Here is a 16,402-nt window from a genome sequence, read left to right on the forward strand (position 1 = left end):
GTCTGTCATACTTTCTCCTCATTGAGCACCTTGACATTAGCAATTACACAAGCTTTAATGTCTTTTTTATGATAAATATAAAAAATGCAGTTTCTAGAGAAACTGCGTGGGCAAGCTGGAAGTAGGGAGATATTTAGGGACAACACTGTTGAAAACAAGCTTAAAGCAGCTGGAGATCACAATTAAGCTTTGTTGTTACAGCAGGATATTTTATCCCTTCTAAATTCTCCTGAGTAACATGAGTAAGAAAGAAAAGAAAATGGGTAACAGCTCCCATGCCAGAAGCAATACACACTCATCAGTCAGTTCTCACAGCTTTTTGTAGATGCTTCATTGAATCAATAATAGCTTTCAACATTACAGCCTGGTTTGGGTCGCTATCCAGTATCCATCGCAACCCACTAAACAAAATCATTGCACTGAGCAGCAAAATAATTGAAAAGGACATGGAACCACTCATCAGCATTTACAACAGAGGGAATATACTACAAGGCACACAAATAGCCTCTGACACCTCCCACACACTGCACAGCCAATACAGTCTCTTACCCTCAGGTCAGAGGCATGGGTCACTCACATTCAGAACCAAGAGAGCTATGTCAGGTTTTGTGCCCACATCTATCAGAGGCATGGATGGGTGATCTGCTGACCTATTTATTTATTTATTTGTACATTTCTATAGCATTTTTACATTATCCTTTTAACTGGACCCTATTTTATCACCAATGTGTATCTTTTAACTCAGTCGCTTGTGTGATGGATTGTGATATATTGTTGTTTAGTACTGTGCTGTGCTGTCTAGTATGTGATTGTGATGTCAAGTATTGGCGCTGATTCTCTGCACAACTGAAGTTCTGAACTGAAGTTCTTAACGGATTAATAAAGTTCTCTATAATTAAAAAGTATAAATGCTGAAAAGTAAAGAATGCAAGGGACGTGTTACACTTACCAGTTTGAAGGGAGTTTCAAACTGGGAAGGGAGTTTCAAAGTATGAAAGTAAAAAAAAAAAAAAAAAAAAAAAAAAAACAATGAAAAATGCTGAATTTTGAAGAATCTGTCCCATTCATTCCATTGGGGAAAAATTGTAGAAAAATGCTGAATAACTCAAAAATTGAAATACAAGCATACATAACACCATTAAGCTGTATATATTTTTTTAAGTTTCAATAAATATTTAAGCTCAAAGTATGAAGGCAGAGATATATGGCAAAAAGCTTAGAGAACAATAATAATAAAGACTATATTACGAGAGTGTGCAAGCCTGCAGCTTGCCCACTAATAATTTTCTCCAGAGGAACACATGTTGTTTACTGTATTAGCATCAGGTGTGCTCTCACAGATTGGCTGTATTACTGGCTTTGTCCACAAGAGGGAGACATAGCTGTGCAATCAACAGCAGTGATTTGTTAGTTCCCAAGTGAAAGGCTAGTCATGTGCAGTAATGTGCTCTGCTATGTATGTAGCTGGTCACAGGTCTGGGATCATGACCATCATTATTGTTACCTGTCACTCTATCAGCACCATCATACTCATCATCATCATCATCATCATCATCATCATCATCCACATGGTTATTATGATCATCAGCATTTTCAGTTTTATTTTAATTTAATTAAAAAGAAACTGAGCAGGTAAACGCATCACTTCCACAATTTAATTGCCAATTAAAAAATAAATTAAACTTTTTGTTGCTTTTAAACTCCCAATTCCACAGAATGCAATCAATGGTCTACATATTTTCTTCAAAAACTTTTGAAATCCAAGGTGATTTTGTTGAAAAAAGTATAGAGCATGACATACTTCTCAGCCACAAAGTTTCTACTTATTTACTTTGGTTTTAGGAAACAATTAAATATATATATATATATATTTTTTTTTTTTATCACATATTACATAATGGTAACTCAGTTGACAGTGTGGTATTGTAGTTGACTAAAGTAACAGAGTTGACTGGACATACAAAAAAATATGATGAAACATAATCATAATGTAAATTATTAATATTATACTGCTTTTATGTTAGCAATACTGCATATTCAAAATCTTACTAGATTTACTTAAGACCATTTGGGATCATTGTGACATCAAAAACACATACCAACCAGACTAGTTTGTAGTGGAACGCTTGTAATTTTATTAACTGCATTTATAGAAAATGTATATTAATTTCAATATATATATATAATATAGCAGTCTGAAGTCTTAAAAGGTGAAACAAAAATGTGCCGATTTCAAGAACATATGGTGTCCAGTGTCAACTGCATGTCACCCATAGTCAACTCAGTTACCTTTCTATGGTAACATAGTTGATGGGTAACACAGTTGACATTATTGCTGTTTTCAGGCATTAAATCAGCATTGCTGCCTCCAACCAAATACCACATGGCATTTTTGAGAAGGATTTTCTTAAACTATTACAGAAATAATTAAGTAAAATATTATTAAACACAATTTAATAATGATATTGGAGTAACACTGCTGACATTTTCTAAAGTCTTCCTTGACTCAGACATTACTTTATAAGAAATATTTAAGAAAAGGCAGAAAGAGCATACCATGCAGCCTGCTGAGTGTCTTCTTGAGGATTAAATGACATCACAATGTGAGGGTCATAGGATTTGGCTAAACCAGATCTTATTGGAAGGGGTTTTTTTAATGGGTAACTTAGTTGACAATGATTTCAGGGACAAACATAAAAAAGTTATTTTGCATATAATATTTTATATATTGACACAAACATTTCATCTGTCACCATTATCTCTACTTAATGAATGGGAAATTATCAAAATAAAAAGTAAATAAGTGCTTTTCGTAGTTTTTTGGCTAATTAGAAGTTGGTTGTGATTAAAAAAGGACAGAGGGAAAATGTAGGTTTTACTGATATGTAGCCATTTTTAATTAATAAATGGCTCTTTCTACAATAAATAATCATTGTATTTGTGAGAACATGATCAACTGTCAATATAAAAATGATTTATTTATTTTTTTTTTTTTTTAAGTTTTACTAAAAATTCATGCAAAATATATCCCAGGGACGTAAGATGTCCCAAAATTATAGAATGACCCTACTAATACATTCAATGTCACTTCCCTGATGAGGGCTAAAAATAATATTTGAACTTGACAGACAAACTTGACAAAGCAGCAGGAATATGCATTAAACGGTAAACTTTCTAGATAAAATAATGCCATCTTTAGAGACAAGATCTTTTGCATGTAAAATTCTAGAGTCTTAAAACCAATTTTGTTCTCATCAATAATAAAAGTTGGTCTCCAGCGATGAAAAGTTTCAAAGAAAGCAAGTAAGCAATATTTATTCCTATAGCATAATTCCCACACATTGCCAGTTCAAAGTACTTGACAAATGAATCGCTAAAACCAAAAGAAGCAACTCCAGAGAAGAACAGAGTCCAACCCCTATCCATGAGTAAGGTTCCAGAGCCACGGCTGTGCATAGAAGTAAGCCCAACCAGATCCAGCTGGTAGCGCTCGCCCTCCCGCACAAGCTCCCCGGCTTCCACTGCCACCTAACGGGCAGCGCACCCGACCCCAGTTTAGTTCATGGCTGACACTAAAAATCTGGTCTCTCCACCTGTTTCGCCTCTCTTGGAGGAGTCAAACTCAACAGTGTGTATGCTACGCGAACAGCTTATTGTGGAGCAAAAACGTGATCCGTCTTTAACTTCTCTCTTTGTGGCTGTTGTTTCAGGGGATGAATTTGTGAGCGTATAGGCATGAAATCTTGAAACTGGCACATGACACTCCACTTGCTGGTCATCTTGGCGTGAACAAAACCAGTGGCGAACTTAGCCATTTGGGGGCTCCAGGCAAACAGCCATTTGGGGGCCCCTGCATCTAACAATCTAATGTACCTTGTATGTATATTCTGTGGAAATTGCAAACTCTAACATTGTCTTACTTGCATTGCATGTGTGCAGTGCTCTCACTGACAAGATAATCTTGACTCTTCAACTCTTAACAAAGATTCATATGACCTTGGTTATACAATATTAATAAAGACTTGACATTTGTTATTCCAAGGTTAAATAAAGATTTATTTTTAAAAAAAGAAAATAAATAAAAACGTTGAGGGAAAGGGCCTTGCGGTCAATCTTGTGTCACCTGCAAAGTGAGAATAGCATACAAAACAATTAGATCATTTATGATGACACATATTACAGTGACTGTTATCCTAATATGTCACCATTTACCTTTTCAGCTTTTTTCTCCTTCTCCTCCCTCTGTTTTTCCTCATCTCTGGGCTTTTCTCCTCCTCCCTCTCTGTTTATCCTCATCTCTGAGCTTAGGGCTGTACTACGAAGGAGGCTCAACATAGCCAGGCTTTGTGTTCACTATCAGGCTCAACAAAACCTAAAGCTCCAGTCAAAGTTAAGTGGTATCACGACGGTGGTTCTCATCAAGGTTTGTTCAGTCCGGCTGTCAGCTTTGTGCTCTGTGCGCATTCACAGAAAAGGGGGCGTTTTGGCCTCATATGATTCTACTTCCGTGAAAAATGGACCGTTCACGGGCTGCATATTTCACACAAGAGGAGCAGCTTGTCCTCATGGAAAGCTATGGAAATTTAAAAAATAAAATTAACACTAAGAACAACACTGTGGCCGCAAATAAGGCGAGAGAGGAGTGCAGGCAGAAAATTGCTGACCGAGTGAATGCGTACGCTATGTCAACACTGACTCATTATATTCTATATATCCATTCAGTAGGCTATTATGAATTTTAGTTTAGAAATATGTAACTTCACTAGCTTTATGGGAGTGTTGTAAAGCCTGAGGTTAAGTCAGGTGACTGAAGGTGTGTGTGGGTGAGTGTCGGACGGAGCAGGCGGTGGTTACCATGGTTACATGACAATTTTGACCTCTATTGACTCTGCTTAGAGCTACTCGTCAATAGTTTCAGATAATTGTTCATTACATTTGAAGTTTAACTAGAATTATGGAGCCATTTCTGTTGATGTTTGTTTGCTGTTTTTTTGTTAAGTCTTTTTTTACTAAATCGGAATAAGTGGCGTTTGGAGTGCGTTTGAATCACCACGGGCTGCTCCCGTCCAATCATCACCTTCGGATGCCGTGACAGTCACCGTTATAATATAAAGGATTTCCTTTAAAAAAAAAAAAAAAAAAAAAAAAAGTAGGCTACTATAACAAAGTCTATGATACAACGGAATATTTATAACAAACGTGAAGTCTGTGCACCACTAATAGTATACCTGCATTGTGCAAATGCAAATGTAGCGTATTCCCTCAGATGAAAATCTATACTGCTCATAGAGAATATCGTCAGGAAATGCCAGCGGATCCGCGCGATCCCTAAATCCTCTTTGTCTCCGTAATTTTATAGCCGGAAGGGGTTAAACTTAGCTCATAACCTGGTCCCGACCAGGTTATGAGTTAAGCATAAGTTACCATGGTGATCTAGCCGGGTTAAAAGAGAGCCACCTTCGTGATACAGGAAAGCCTGGCTTTAGACTCAACATACCTCGCTAACCCACTAAACCTGCTTCGTAGTACACCCCTCTTTTCTCCTCCCTCTGTTTATCCTCATCTCTGGGCTTTTCTCCTCCCTGTTTGTCCTCATCTCTGAGCTTTTCTCTCACCGTGAGAGCAAACGGCGAGGGCTTCTCTCGCTCCGCGGCCGCCGACGGTCCCACTTCCGCAGACTCCACTGCCACGGTTCCAGGAAAAAAGCTAGATAGCTTTTTTTGTGACCCACTTTCGTATGTCCGCTTCATTCCGATTTCTCTATTTTACCGTTCGTCCTCTCTCTTTTACCGTTCGTTGTTTGTTTTGGATTTTACGCGCCGTAATCATTTCCGCATACGTGAAATACGTAACACGGAATAGTCCATGTAGTGCAGACTGAAGGGGGTGCGCGGTTGGCAGAAAGACCATCAAAACACGAATAATTAATCAAATTAGACATCCCGATGCTACTATTGTGAATATTAGAAAAAAAGGAATATGGGTACTCAATATAAAGAAGGCATTTTGGGGGCCCCAAGGGCCTTATATGGGGCCCGGGGCTCCAGGCAAATGCCTGGTTTGCCTAATAGTACGGCCCGCCTCTGAACAAAACTTGACCACATTTTGCGATGTTTCTCCTGGCCGGGATTAAAACAAGATGTGCGGCAACACTGTAAAACATGCCATGTCTGCCAAATCTGTTAAACTTAATCAGACCATCTTTCCATACCCGCTTTTGGTGAGCCGTTTGGGCGTGTTATTGTGGACTGTGCTGGCCCTTTTCCCCGCACAAAAGTCAGTAACAAATTTTTTGCTTTCAATTATGTGCACAGCGACTCAGTTTCCCGAAACCATTCCCATGTGCAAAATTATGGCCTCTGCTGTAGTTAACGCATTGGTTTTTGTCTTTGTTTGGTTTGCCCAAGATAATACAATCCGACCAGGGCACAAATTTCATGTCGCGAGTTTTTGCACAGGTGATGAAACAACTTGACATCAGTCATTGCTGCTGTAGCGCCTATCACCCAGAGAGTCAAGGGGCGATCGAACGTTTCCACGAGATTCTAAAGTCTATGCTTCAGACTTACTGCCTGGAGTTCAACAAAGACTGGGATGAGGGTGTTCATGTCCTCCTCTTTGCTGCTCGTGAGGTCGTGCAAGGGTCCTTAGGCTTCAGTCCGGCAGAGCTGATGTTCGCACATATGGTGCAAGGCCCCAAGGAAAAATGGCTTGGCGATAACAAACCGCAAAACCTGCTTGACTATGTTTGTAATTTCCGTTTAAAAACTACACTGCGCTTGTGAGTTGGTGAAGCAGAACATGTCCGTTGCGCAGTCAAAAAAGAAGTGATTAGATGGTTTGATGGTTTCCGCGCAGGTGTGACGCTGTCCGGTGCTGAAACCACCGATCAGGGCCGCGCGGTCGTGGCGCTGTCCAGTGCTGAAACCACCGATCAGGGCCGCTTGGTCGTGGCGCTGTCCAGTGCTGAAACCACTGATCAGGGCCGCGCGGTCGTGGCGCTGTCCAGTGCTGAAACCACCGATCAGGGCCGCTTGGTCGTGGCGCTGTCCAGTGCTGAAACCACCGATCAGGGCCGCTTGGTCGTGGCGCTGTCCAGTGCTGAAACCACCGCCCAGGGCCGCTTGGTCGTGGCGCTGTCCAGTGCTGAAACCACTGATTAGGGCCGCGTGGTTGTGGCGCTGTCCAGTGCTGATTCTAGTGAGCCGCCGGTTGCGTCAGCGTTGTCTGGGTTTACTGAAGTAAAATGTTGTTGCTCAGTCCAGTGCTGTTGTACATGGACAGCAAAAAACCTCAAAAATGTTGTTGAAACTTGACATTTATTTTCCGCATTCGGCAGGGTTTCAACATGAGGATGTGGTCAAATTGATTGAACTAACTAACTAACTTGCCTGTTTTCAGATGTGCTGCCTGGGATGCAAGTGATACAGCATGACATCGATGTGGGGGATTTTCTGCCAATTAAACAACATGCGTACAGAGTAAATCCTGGTGAACGTCTCCGGTTGCAAAAACAGGTGAGCTACATGCTGGAGAACGGTACTGCAGAGCCCAGTTTTTGTTCTTGGAGTTCACCATGCCTTTTAGCTAATAGATCTGATTGCTCGGATCGCTTTTACACAGATTTTAGGAAAGTGAATGGGGTCACCAAACCAGATTGTTATGAGCTGTAATATACCTGTCTGTTATGTTCTTTAACTTCTCGTGTTCCTGCTTTTCCAAATGTGTCTCTTGCAGGTAAATTATATCTGCTTTGTCTTTTTCCATCTCTAACAAGATCTTTTTCCTCTTAATGACATTATTTAGACCATTCACATTGAGTGCTATTATCTGAAGTCACCCATGAAACAACTGAGAGGTTTGGATACTAACTATAAATGAGTAGGAGTCTGAGCGTGTACATTGGTTGAACACTACAAAGTGTAGATAGATATTGCTCTGAGCGCATGTTTATGTGTAAGTAGGTATGTGTGTGTGTAGGCGCGTGAGTGGAGTATATGTCAGTGTGATAGCCTAGAAGCCGTTTTGGACATAAAATAATAAAGGAGACATTGAAACAAAACATACAAAGGACGATATACAGCAACAGCAATTCATTATTTGTTTAGACAGTACCAATCACATATATTTTTACATATATTTTTGGTGTGCATTCACACACACAAATACATGCATAGGATATACTGTAAATATGAAATTAATAAACAGATATAGAAATGCTTGTGAAAATATTAGATAATATGAAAATTGTCATAATGAAATCCATTTTATTTATTTACTTATTAATTACTTATTATTATTTGTATTATTTTATGTATATCATCACTCACTGTTTTGATACCTGTCTGTCCAAAAATGCTTTGGCAATATTGTATATAGTACAGTCCTGCCAATAAAGCTTATTGAATTGAATTGAATTGAATTTGACACAGACAGAGAGAGACACACACAGACAGAGAGACACAGACACACAGAGAGAGACACAGAGAAAGAGAGACATGGACACAGAGAGAGAGACAGACAGACACACAGAGAGAGAGAGAGAGACTCTGATTGGTTGTTGTCTTATGTGATGCATGAAGTCATGATCGAGAAAAATCCACCCGCCTTGAAACTTCATCTCGTTCTTACTCCAAGCGGCTTGCAATACTCTCTTTTTAGTGGCAAAATTGAGGCAGCAATGATGGGTCGTGAGTTTTGTCTCTCTGTTGCTGTTCAGTGAGCCCGCACGATACTAAGATCTTCTGTCACTCCGAGAGCGTCTCTAATCAGCTGTTTAAGAAAGCATCAATATCAGGATCAATACTGAAGTGAGAGGTGACATGATGTTCTCTACGTCTGAGGATGATGCCAGACAATCTGTAAATAGGGCTCCAGCTCCAGAAAGAACAAAACTGTCATTGCCATTCAGCATCGATTCACACAAAGCAGCCATCCAGCTGCTGTGTTCAAATCAGATTTCTTCCCTCTTCAAGTCGTCCTCAGTTTTAGGAAACCTGTGTAACACCTGGCCAGGGGCTGCAGGTGAGAAAAGCCACTGACACATTTACAGTCATGTGTTTATTAATGTGCACTGTCCAAAATGAAATACAACTCTGCTGAAAGTAAAACGTCAGGTATAGACGGTTAAACATCTTAATGTGACTTGGAGATCAACAGGTGAAGGGAGGGGCACAAAAGGAGAGGGGCTCAAGTCACAGCTCTCCAGTGTGCAATGTGCTGTCATTCTCATGTCTGTGTTTAGTGACTAGAAATACAAAAAAAAAAAAAAAAAATCAATCAGTGGAGGAGGAGGTTTAAATGACATTTTTGCGCAACATTAAGATTTGAATATACAAACGTTATAATGACTCATTATTTTTACAAGCCTGTCTAATCAATCAATTGACAAATATCCACCAAGATGCCTGATACGATAAAAAAAAAAAAAAATCAACCATAAACCACAAATCAGCCAAACATGTTCTGAAACACTTTCAGGTCAGTGTTTGTTTCTGAGACACTGGCAGCTCAACCACAATAGAAGAACCATATGACCACAAATAAAATGCAGGGTGGAGCGGCTCAGTGAAGGTGGAGCTGAAGGTGTGGAGGAGTCTCAGTCTGTCAGAAGAGACTCTGTAGAAGGACAGATTTCCAGCAGAGTAGTCCAGATACACTGCTACTCTGTCAGATCCACGGGGACGGACAGAGATGTTGGTGGACTTCCTGTTGTGTCTGGAAGAGTATCTGTCATCATGGCACTCCAGACTCCAGGACTGTTTATTGTTTCCAAGCCCAGAGTCATCACCACTTCTTCTGATTCCTCTGTAAGTCACTGCTATATAAACCACTCCACTCCACTGGACCTCCCAGTAACATCGCCCAGTCAGACCTTCTCTACACAGAACCTGAGGCCACCCGTCAAATCTGCCTTTGTGATCAGGATACGACTGCTGCTCTCTCACCCACATCACCTTCCTGTTGTCCTCAGACAGACGGAGTCTTCTGTTCACTGTGTTTGGATCCAGTGTGAGATCACAGGCATCTGATGGGGAGAAGACACACAACACACCTCAGAAAGCATCATTCACTCAGACTCTCTTGGCTCTTATAAGGTTATTATAGTTTTGCATTTTTCATTAGTTTTTACTTTTCATGTCCTTTTACACTTTGTGTTTTCAATTTGAGTTTGGTTTTAATTTGGATTTTAGCTGCTTTTGTAAATATACACAAATATAGTTTCAGCTTGCTCACATTTTTTGTAAAGCCTTGTTTGTTTTTGTACTTACTGTGTGTATCTGTGTGTGTGTGTGTGTGTGTGTGTGTGTGTGTGTGTGTGTGTGTGTGTGTGTGTGTGTGTGTGTGTGTGTGTGTGTGTGTGTGTGTGTTTGCTCATACTGTCTCAGTACTCACATCCTCTAAGGCTGTCAGCTGGAATCCAGTCTTTTACATGTTCCAGCCTGTAGGGATGAACACAAAACCATCATGCTCTTCATCGTCATCATCATCATCATCATCATCTGCAGGTCAACTCAACCACATGACCCCAACACACTTGTGGCTGATCTGATTGGCTGATCTCTCTCTGTCTTTCTGTCCTGTCCTGAGGCCGGAGAAGAGCAGCCACTGAGCACTTTGGAGATTTCCCAGGAACTGCTGCCTGCACTGACTGTGTCCAGCACAAGAACTGCTACTGACTGAGACCAACCACCAAGCTGCTCAGCATGGACTGACTCCACCCCTCTACTGACCTGAGAGTCTTCAGCCTGCAGTGTGGACTCTCAATGAGAGCAGACAGCAGCTCCACTCCTGAATCCTGCAGACAGTTGTCACTCAGGTCCAGCTCTGTCAGATGGGGGTTGGACTTCAGAGCCAAGGCCAGAGAAGCACAGCAGCTCTCTGTCAAGCTGCAGCCACTCAGTCTGAATGAAGAATAAAAAATACAAGTATAAGACAAGAAGAGAGCTTTTTCTACTTCAGTAACTAGTTATTATTATGGATTTGCCATGCTTTCTAGGAGCCCCCCTAAAGGATCACTATGGGCTGATGCCCATTTTCTGTATAATTACCTCTTGGTTCAGATGTATAATTTGGTAGAAGTTGGAGATGGTGAAGATGGTGTTTATGTTTGTGAAGATTTGAATAGTCGAATAGGGCACTTGGAAAATGTATTAGTGAGACTGATACGAATATTCCACCCAGAGTCAGTTTGGAAAATGTAAATAAACAGTGAAATGTTGATAGAGTTTCTAAAAGACTCCAAATGTTGTGTGTTGAATGGACGGATAGCTGGGAAGGATACCTTTACTTCAATATCTGTAAAAGGGAAGGCTGTTGTAGATTACATAATTACTCCCCACAATTGTTTAAGAACTTGCACTAAGTTGAACATTCACAGCGTAATGAGTTAACTGAGAGTGGGAGTATCAACTGTTTCAACCTGATAGGTGATCAGTGTAAAGTACCTGACCACTCAATGTTAGTCTTACGTTTTCAAGCAGGTGGGGGCTCCACTGTTGATTATATGGGTTCAGATAATACTGTGTTATGTGTTATGTTTTGGAAACATTTGATCTGCTGGCAGACCAACAGAATGGTTTTCGTAAGAATAGAGCTTGTAATGACCACATATATTCGCTAACTACTATAGTTCATGCTAGAATACAAGAAGGGAAGCATACTTTTTGTTGTTTCATTGATTTTCAGAAAGCGTTTGACTGCATAAATCATGACCTTCTCAGTTTCAAACTACTGAAATCTGGTATAGATGAAAAATTTTATAATGCTTTAAAAGTTCTTTACCAGGCCCCAGTTGCATGTGTGCAGGTCAGTGATCATAGAACAGGGTGGTTTCCTACTCCATTTGGTGTTAAACGGGGGGATATGCTCTCTCCTACTCTGTTCATTATCTATGTAAATGATTTGATGTTGGAGATTAAGCAGCAGCTTGTGGCGTTAGACTGGCTGATTGTACGGTTGGCACTTTTCTAGACGTGGATAATATAGTCCTCCTTGCAGAGACTGAAACTGATCTCCAAAATTTGTTGGATATTTTGTGCTGTTGGTGTAGTACATGGAGACTAAAGATAAAAAAAGATAAAACTATTATCATTATTATTATTATTATTATTATTATTATTATTATTATTATTATTATTATTATTGTTATTATTATTATTATTATGCATTTCAGGAAAAAGGGTGAGTTACACACTAAGCTTAAATTTTCATTTTGGGCCAACACTTTTGTCATTTACTGAGTATTATAAATATTTAGGACTTACTCTAGATGCCCATCTTACATTTGAAAGAGGAATAAAAATCTTATCTGTCTCTGCAGGTAGGGCTCTGGGTGCTGTCCTGAATAAGGTCAAGTTATGTAGAGATCTTGCTTATAAAACCTCTACACAGCTGTTTAAATCTTGTGTCTGTCCTATTATAGACTACAGTGCGGGGGTTTGGGGTTACTGTAAGCAAACAAAATGTGATGCAGTTCAGAACAGAGCCATGTGTTGTTTTCTTGGTGTACATAAAATGGCCCCCAAACTCGCTGTATGTGGTGATATGGATTGGGAGCCATGCCAAGTGCGGCACCAGGGTGACATGGTGCGACTGTGGAATAGATCAATTAACATGCCTGATAATAGACTTACTAAACTAATTTTCTTTTGGGATCTTTCAAATAACTGCTCTTGGACCAGAGTACAGGTCAAAATATTTGATGAGGCAGGTCTGCAATACATATACAGAAATAAATTATCCTGTAGAGGTAGTCAAATTAAATCAATATCACTTGAAATTATAAACAGAAATGGTCCAATGAAATTTTGTATAAACCTGAGCACAGAGGTCTGTTTGTGCCCAGTTGAGATGTGGCTTCCTGCCTCTGGCAGTTGAAACCAGAAAAACATACCAGAAGAAAACAGAACATGTCATCTGTGTGATCTGAATGAGGTTGAAAATGAAATGCACTTTTTGTTTTACTGTCCATTTTATCATAATCTCAGATAAGCTTTTCCTGAAAATGTCTGCAGAATGTCCTGATTTGTTTAATATGTCTGATGAGTGCAGACTTAAATACTTGTTTAGCGACAAAGTATTTCATTTAGCTCAGTTTGTGTTAAATGCTTATCAACAGCATATGAGGGCGCTTTATGTTTGATGTGTTTGCCTCTGACTTAAATTTAAGTTGTTCTTGCTGTACTGCCTAAATTAACTGATTGTGCCTATATTTGGTTTGACAGTGAGTGACATATATGGAGGAGTTCTCTTTTTGCTTACTATGTTTAATGCTCTTTTTCATTGTATTTCTTGCTGTGTCTTGTAAGCCCATGTGGGCTGGGCACCTTTTTTGGTGTTTGGCACGTGAAATAAAAAATGACCTTACCTTACCTTACCTTACCTCTCTCGCTCCTGACACACGAAACGGTTGTTAGTTACTTGTCAAACCTCACAAAGCACGCATGCATCCATGATACAGAACCTGACCAACCATCTTCACAAAAACTAAAATAACCGCCAGCCCTGACTTTAAAAAAAGCACAACATATACTTCACAGCAATATCAGCCTTACAGACATTTAGTGCTACTATATGATTCAAACAATATCCATATATTTATGTCATCATTAAAAAGTGCAGTCTGACCTGAGAGTCTTCAGGCTGCAGTTTGGACTCTCCAGTCCAGCAGACAGCAGCTCCACTGCTGAATCCTGCAGGTTGTTCTCACTCAGGTCCAGCTCTGTCAGATGGGGGTTGGACTTCAGAGCCGAGGCCAGAGAAGCACAGCTGCTCTCTGACAACCTGCAGTACTTCAGTCTGAATAAAGAATAAGAATTACAACTATAACACAGGAAGAGTGCAGCTCTGTGGCAGGCCTCACTCACAGAGCTGCGTCTGACTGGCTGCTTGTCACTGAACAGCAGCAGCCTGACAGGTGAAGCTCAAACCACTTCCTGTCTTTTAGGAATGGAATGAGTCTTGTGCTCTATCTTCATGCAAGCATGGGTTCAACATTTTCCTCCAATCAGGGCGCTGCATAACAGAGTCAACACTAGATAAAGGTGATTCAAACTTCCTGTCAGTCATTCCATTTCCATAATTCCAGATTTGAAGGGTCACTCCTCAGTGAACTGGCTCCTTGCGCTCTGAGAGCTTTTTCTACTTCAGTATCTAGTTATTATTATGGATTTGCCATGTTTTCTAGCAGCCTGCTCACACTGATACAGGTATGTATTTTGTAAGAAAGTGAAAATACTAAGCATTAATAGGCTAACTACTCCTAAATAAATGAATATGTTGTTATTTGAAAGTCTGGTCCCCAGACTTTCATGGATGCATGCATGCATCCATGATACAGAATCTGACCAACCATCCTCACAAAAGCTAAAATAACCAGCAGCCCCGACTTTAAAAAGGCTGATATTACTTCACAGCAATATCAGCCTTGTAGACATTTAGTGCTACTATATGATTCAAACAATATCCATATATTTATGTCATCATTAAAAAGTGCAGTCTGACCTGAGAGTCTCCAGTCTGCAGTTTGGACTCTCCAGTCCAGCAGACAGCAGCTCCACTCCTGAATCCTGCAGCTGGTTCTCACTCAGGTCCAGCTCTGTCAGATGGGGGTTGGACTTCAGAGCCGAGGCCAGAGAAGCACAGCTGCTCTCTGTCAACCTGCAGCGCCTCAATCTGAATAAAGAATAAAACAAGGATTGTGTGAAAATACAGTTTGACAACAATTTCAGATGTAAGTCTGTAAAACTCCTGTTCAACTAACAGAATATTGCATGTTCATGCATCATTAAAAAGTGTAGTCTGACCTGAGAGTCTCCAGTCTGCAGTTTGGACTCTCCAGTCCAGCAGACAGCAGCTTCACTCCTGAATCCTGCAGCTGGTGGTTCTTACTCAGGTCCAGCTCTGTTAGATGGGGGTTGGACTTCAGAGCCGAGGCCACGGTTTCACAGTGAGTCTCTGAGAGTCCACAGCCAGACAGTCTGTAATTACAGATTTAATGTCAAGTCTGTGATTTCTTGTGTTTATATAGTGTTAAATTATAGTAATATTAAATTGTATTACAGGATACACATTTTTTTCAATTACACAGCAAAAACTTGCTTCTGATTTTGAAGTATTGTAGGGGTGAGCTGCTATGGGCATCACCATCATGTTGCCTCCTTTTACCCTGGACTGCCTGAAGTATATTTTTCTGACAGAATCAATCCTTTATCCTGAATATTTAGAGAACTACATACTTTATTGTATTTCTGATGGTGTCAGGTATGGAAGCGGCTCTACACTGTTTGTATAATGTTGATTTCAAATCAGGACTAACCGAGCCTTCCTGCAGTTCCTCACAGCTGGGATCAGTCTCCATCGTCCCTCATCTGATGTGTTGTACACCTTCAGGTCCAACTCATCCAGAACCTCCTCTGACATCTGCAGCATGTAGGCCAGAGCTGAGCAGTGGATCGCAGAGAGTTTCTTCTCTGATCTGTTCTCTGACTTCAGGAACTCTTGGATATCCTGATTTACTGAGAGGTCGTTCATCTCCATCAAACAGTGGAAGATGTTGATGCTTCTGTCAGGTGAGACACTGTAGGTGTTCTTCTCCTTCAGGTTGTTGATGACTCTCTGGATGTTTCCTGGTTTGCTCTCTGTCTGACCCAGCAGGCCTCCTAAGAGCCTCTGGTTGGACTCCAGTGAGAGGCCATGAAGGAAACGAACAAAGAGGTCCAGGTGGCCATTTCTGCTCCGCAGGGCTTCAGACATGACTTTCTCCAGAAAGATATCCAGCGATGGCTCATTGCCACCAAATTGATTGTCATCATCATTTCTCATGACTCTGGGCAGTACCTCTGTGTTCCTGTTGGTGTAGCAGTGGAAGATGTAAACTGCAGCGAGAAACTCCTGAATGCTCAGATGAACAAAGCAGTAGACTTTTCTCTGGAAGAGCACACACTCTGTTTTGAAGATCTCTGTGCACACTCCTGAGTACACCGAAGCCTCTGTGACATCAAGACCACACTCCTCCAGGTCTTCTTGGTAGAACATCAGGTTGCCTTTCTCCAGATGTTCAAACGCCAGCCTGCCCAGCTTCAGAAGAACTTCCCTGTCGGTCTCCATCAGCTCCTGCTGACTCCTGTCATGTCTCTCATCGTACTTGTGCTTCTTCCTCTTTGTCTGAACCAACAGGAAGTGTGAGTACATGTCAGTCAGGCTCTTGGGCAGCTCTCCTCTCTGGTCTGTAGTCAACATGTGCTCCAGAACTGTAGCAGTGATCCAGCAGAAGACTGGGATGTGGCACATGATGTGGAGGCTCCTGGACGCCTTGATGTGTGAAATGATTCTCCTGGACAGCTCCTCATCACTGGATCTCCTCCTGAAGTACTCCTCCTTCTGGAGGTCAGTGAACCCT

The 16,402-nt window shown here is 40.8% G+C and overlaps 1 protein-coding gene across 1 annotated transcript; it reads right to left on the bottom strand.

Annotated features, from left to right (window-relative positions):
• Positions 1 to 9,439: 9,439 nt before the first annotated feature.
• LOC115363568 (stonustoxin subunit alpha-like) lies at positions 9,440 to 10,435 on the bottom strand. The gene is made up of 2 exons (XM_030057838.1): positions 10,396 to 10,435; positions 9,440 to 10,027 (listed from the first exon to the last, which is right to left on the bottom strand). The coding sequence occupies exon 2, from the start codon at positions 9,951 to 9,953 to the stop codon at positions 9,477 to 9,479; it is 477 nt and encodes a 158-aa protein (XP_029913698.1). The 5' UTR covers positions 9,954 to 10,027; positions 10,396 to 10,435; the 3' UTR covers positions 9,440 to 9,476.
• Between the last annotated feature and the right edge of the window lie 5,967 nt (positions 10,436 to 16,402).

This window comes from Myripristis murdjan, chromosome 8 (genome assembly GCF_902150065.1).
Source record: "Myripristis murdjan chromosome 8, fMyrMur1.1, whole genome shotgun sequence".
NCBI classification, from domain to species: Eukaryota; Metazoa; Chordata; class Actinopteri; order Holocentriformes; family Holocentridae; genus Myripristis; species Myripristis murdjan.

Excerpts from the sequence above, each read along its gene's own strand:
- LOC115363568 (XM_030057838.1), bottom strand. The coding sequence starts at position 9,953 with ATGTGGGTGAGAGAGCAGCAGTCGTATCCTGATCACAAAGGCAGATTT.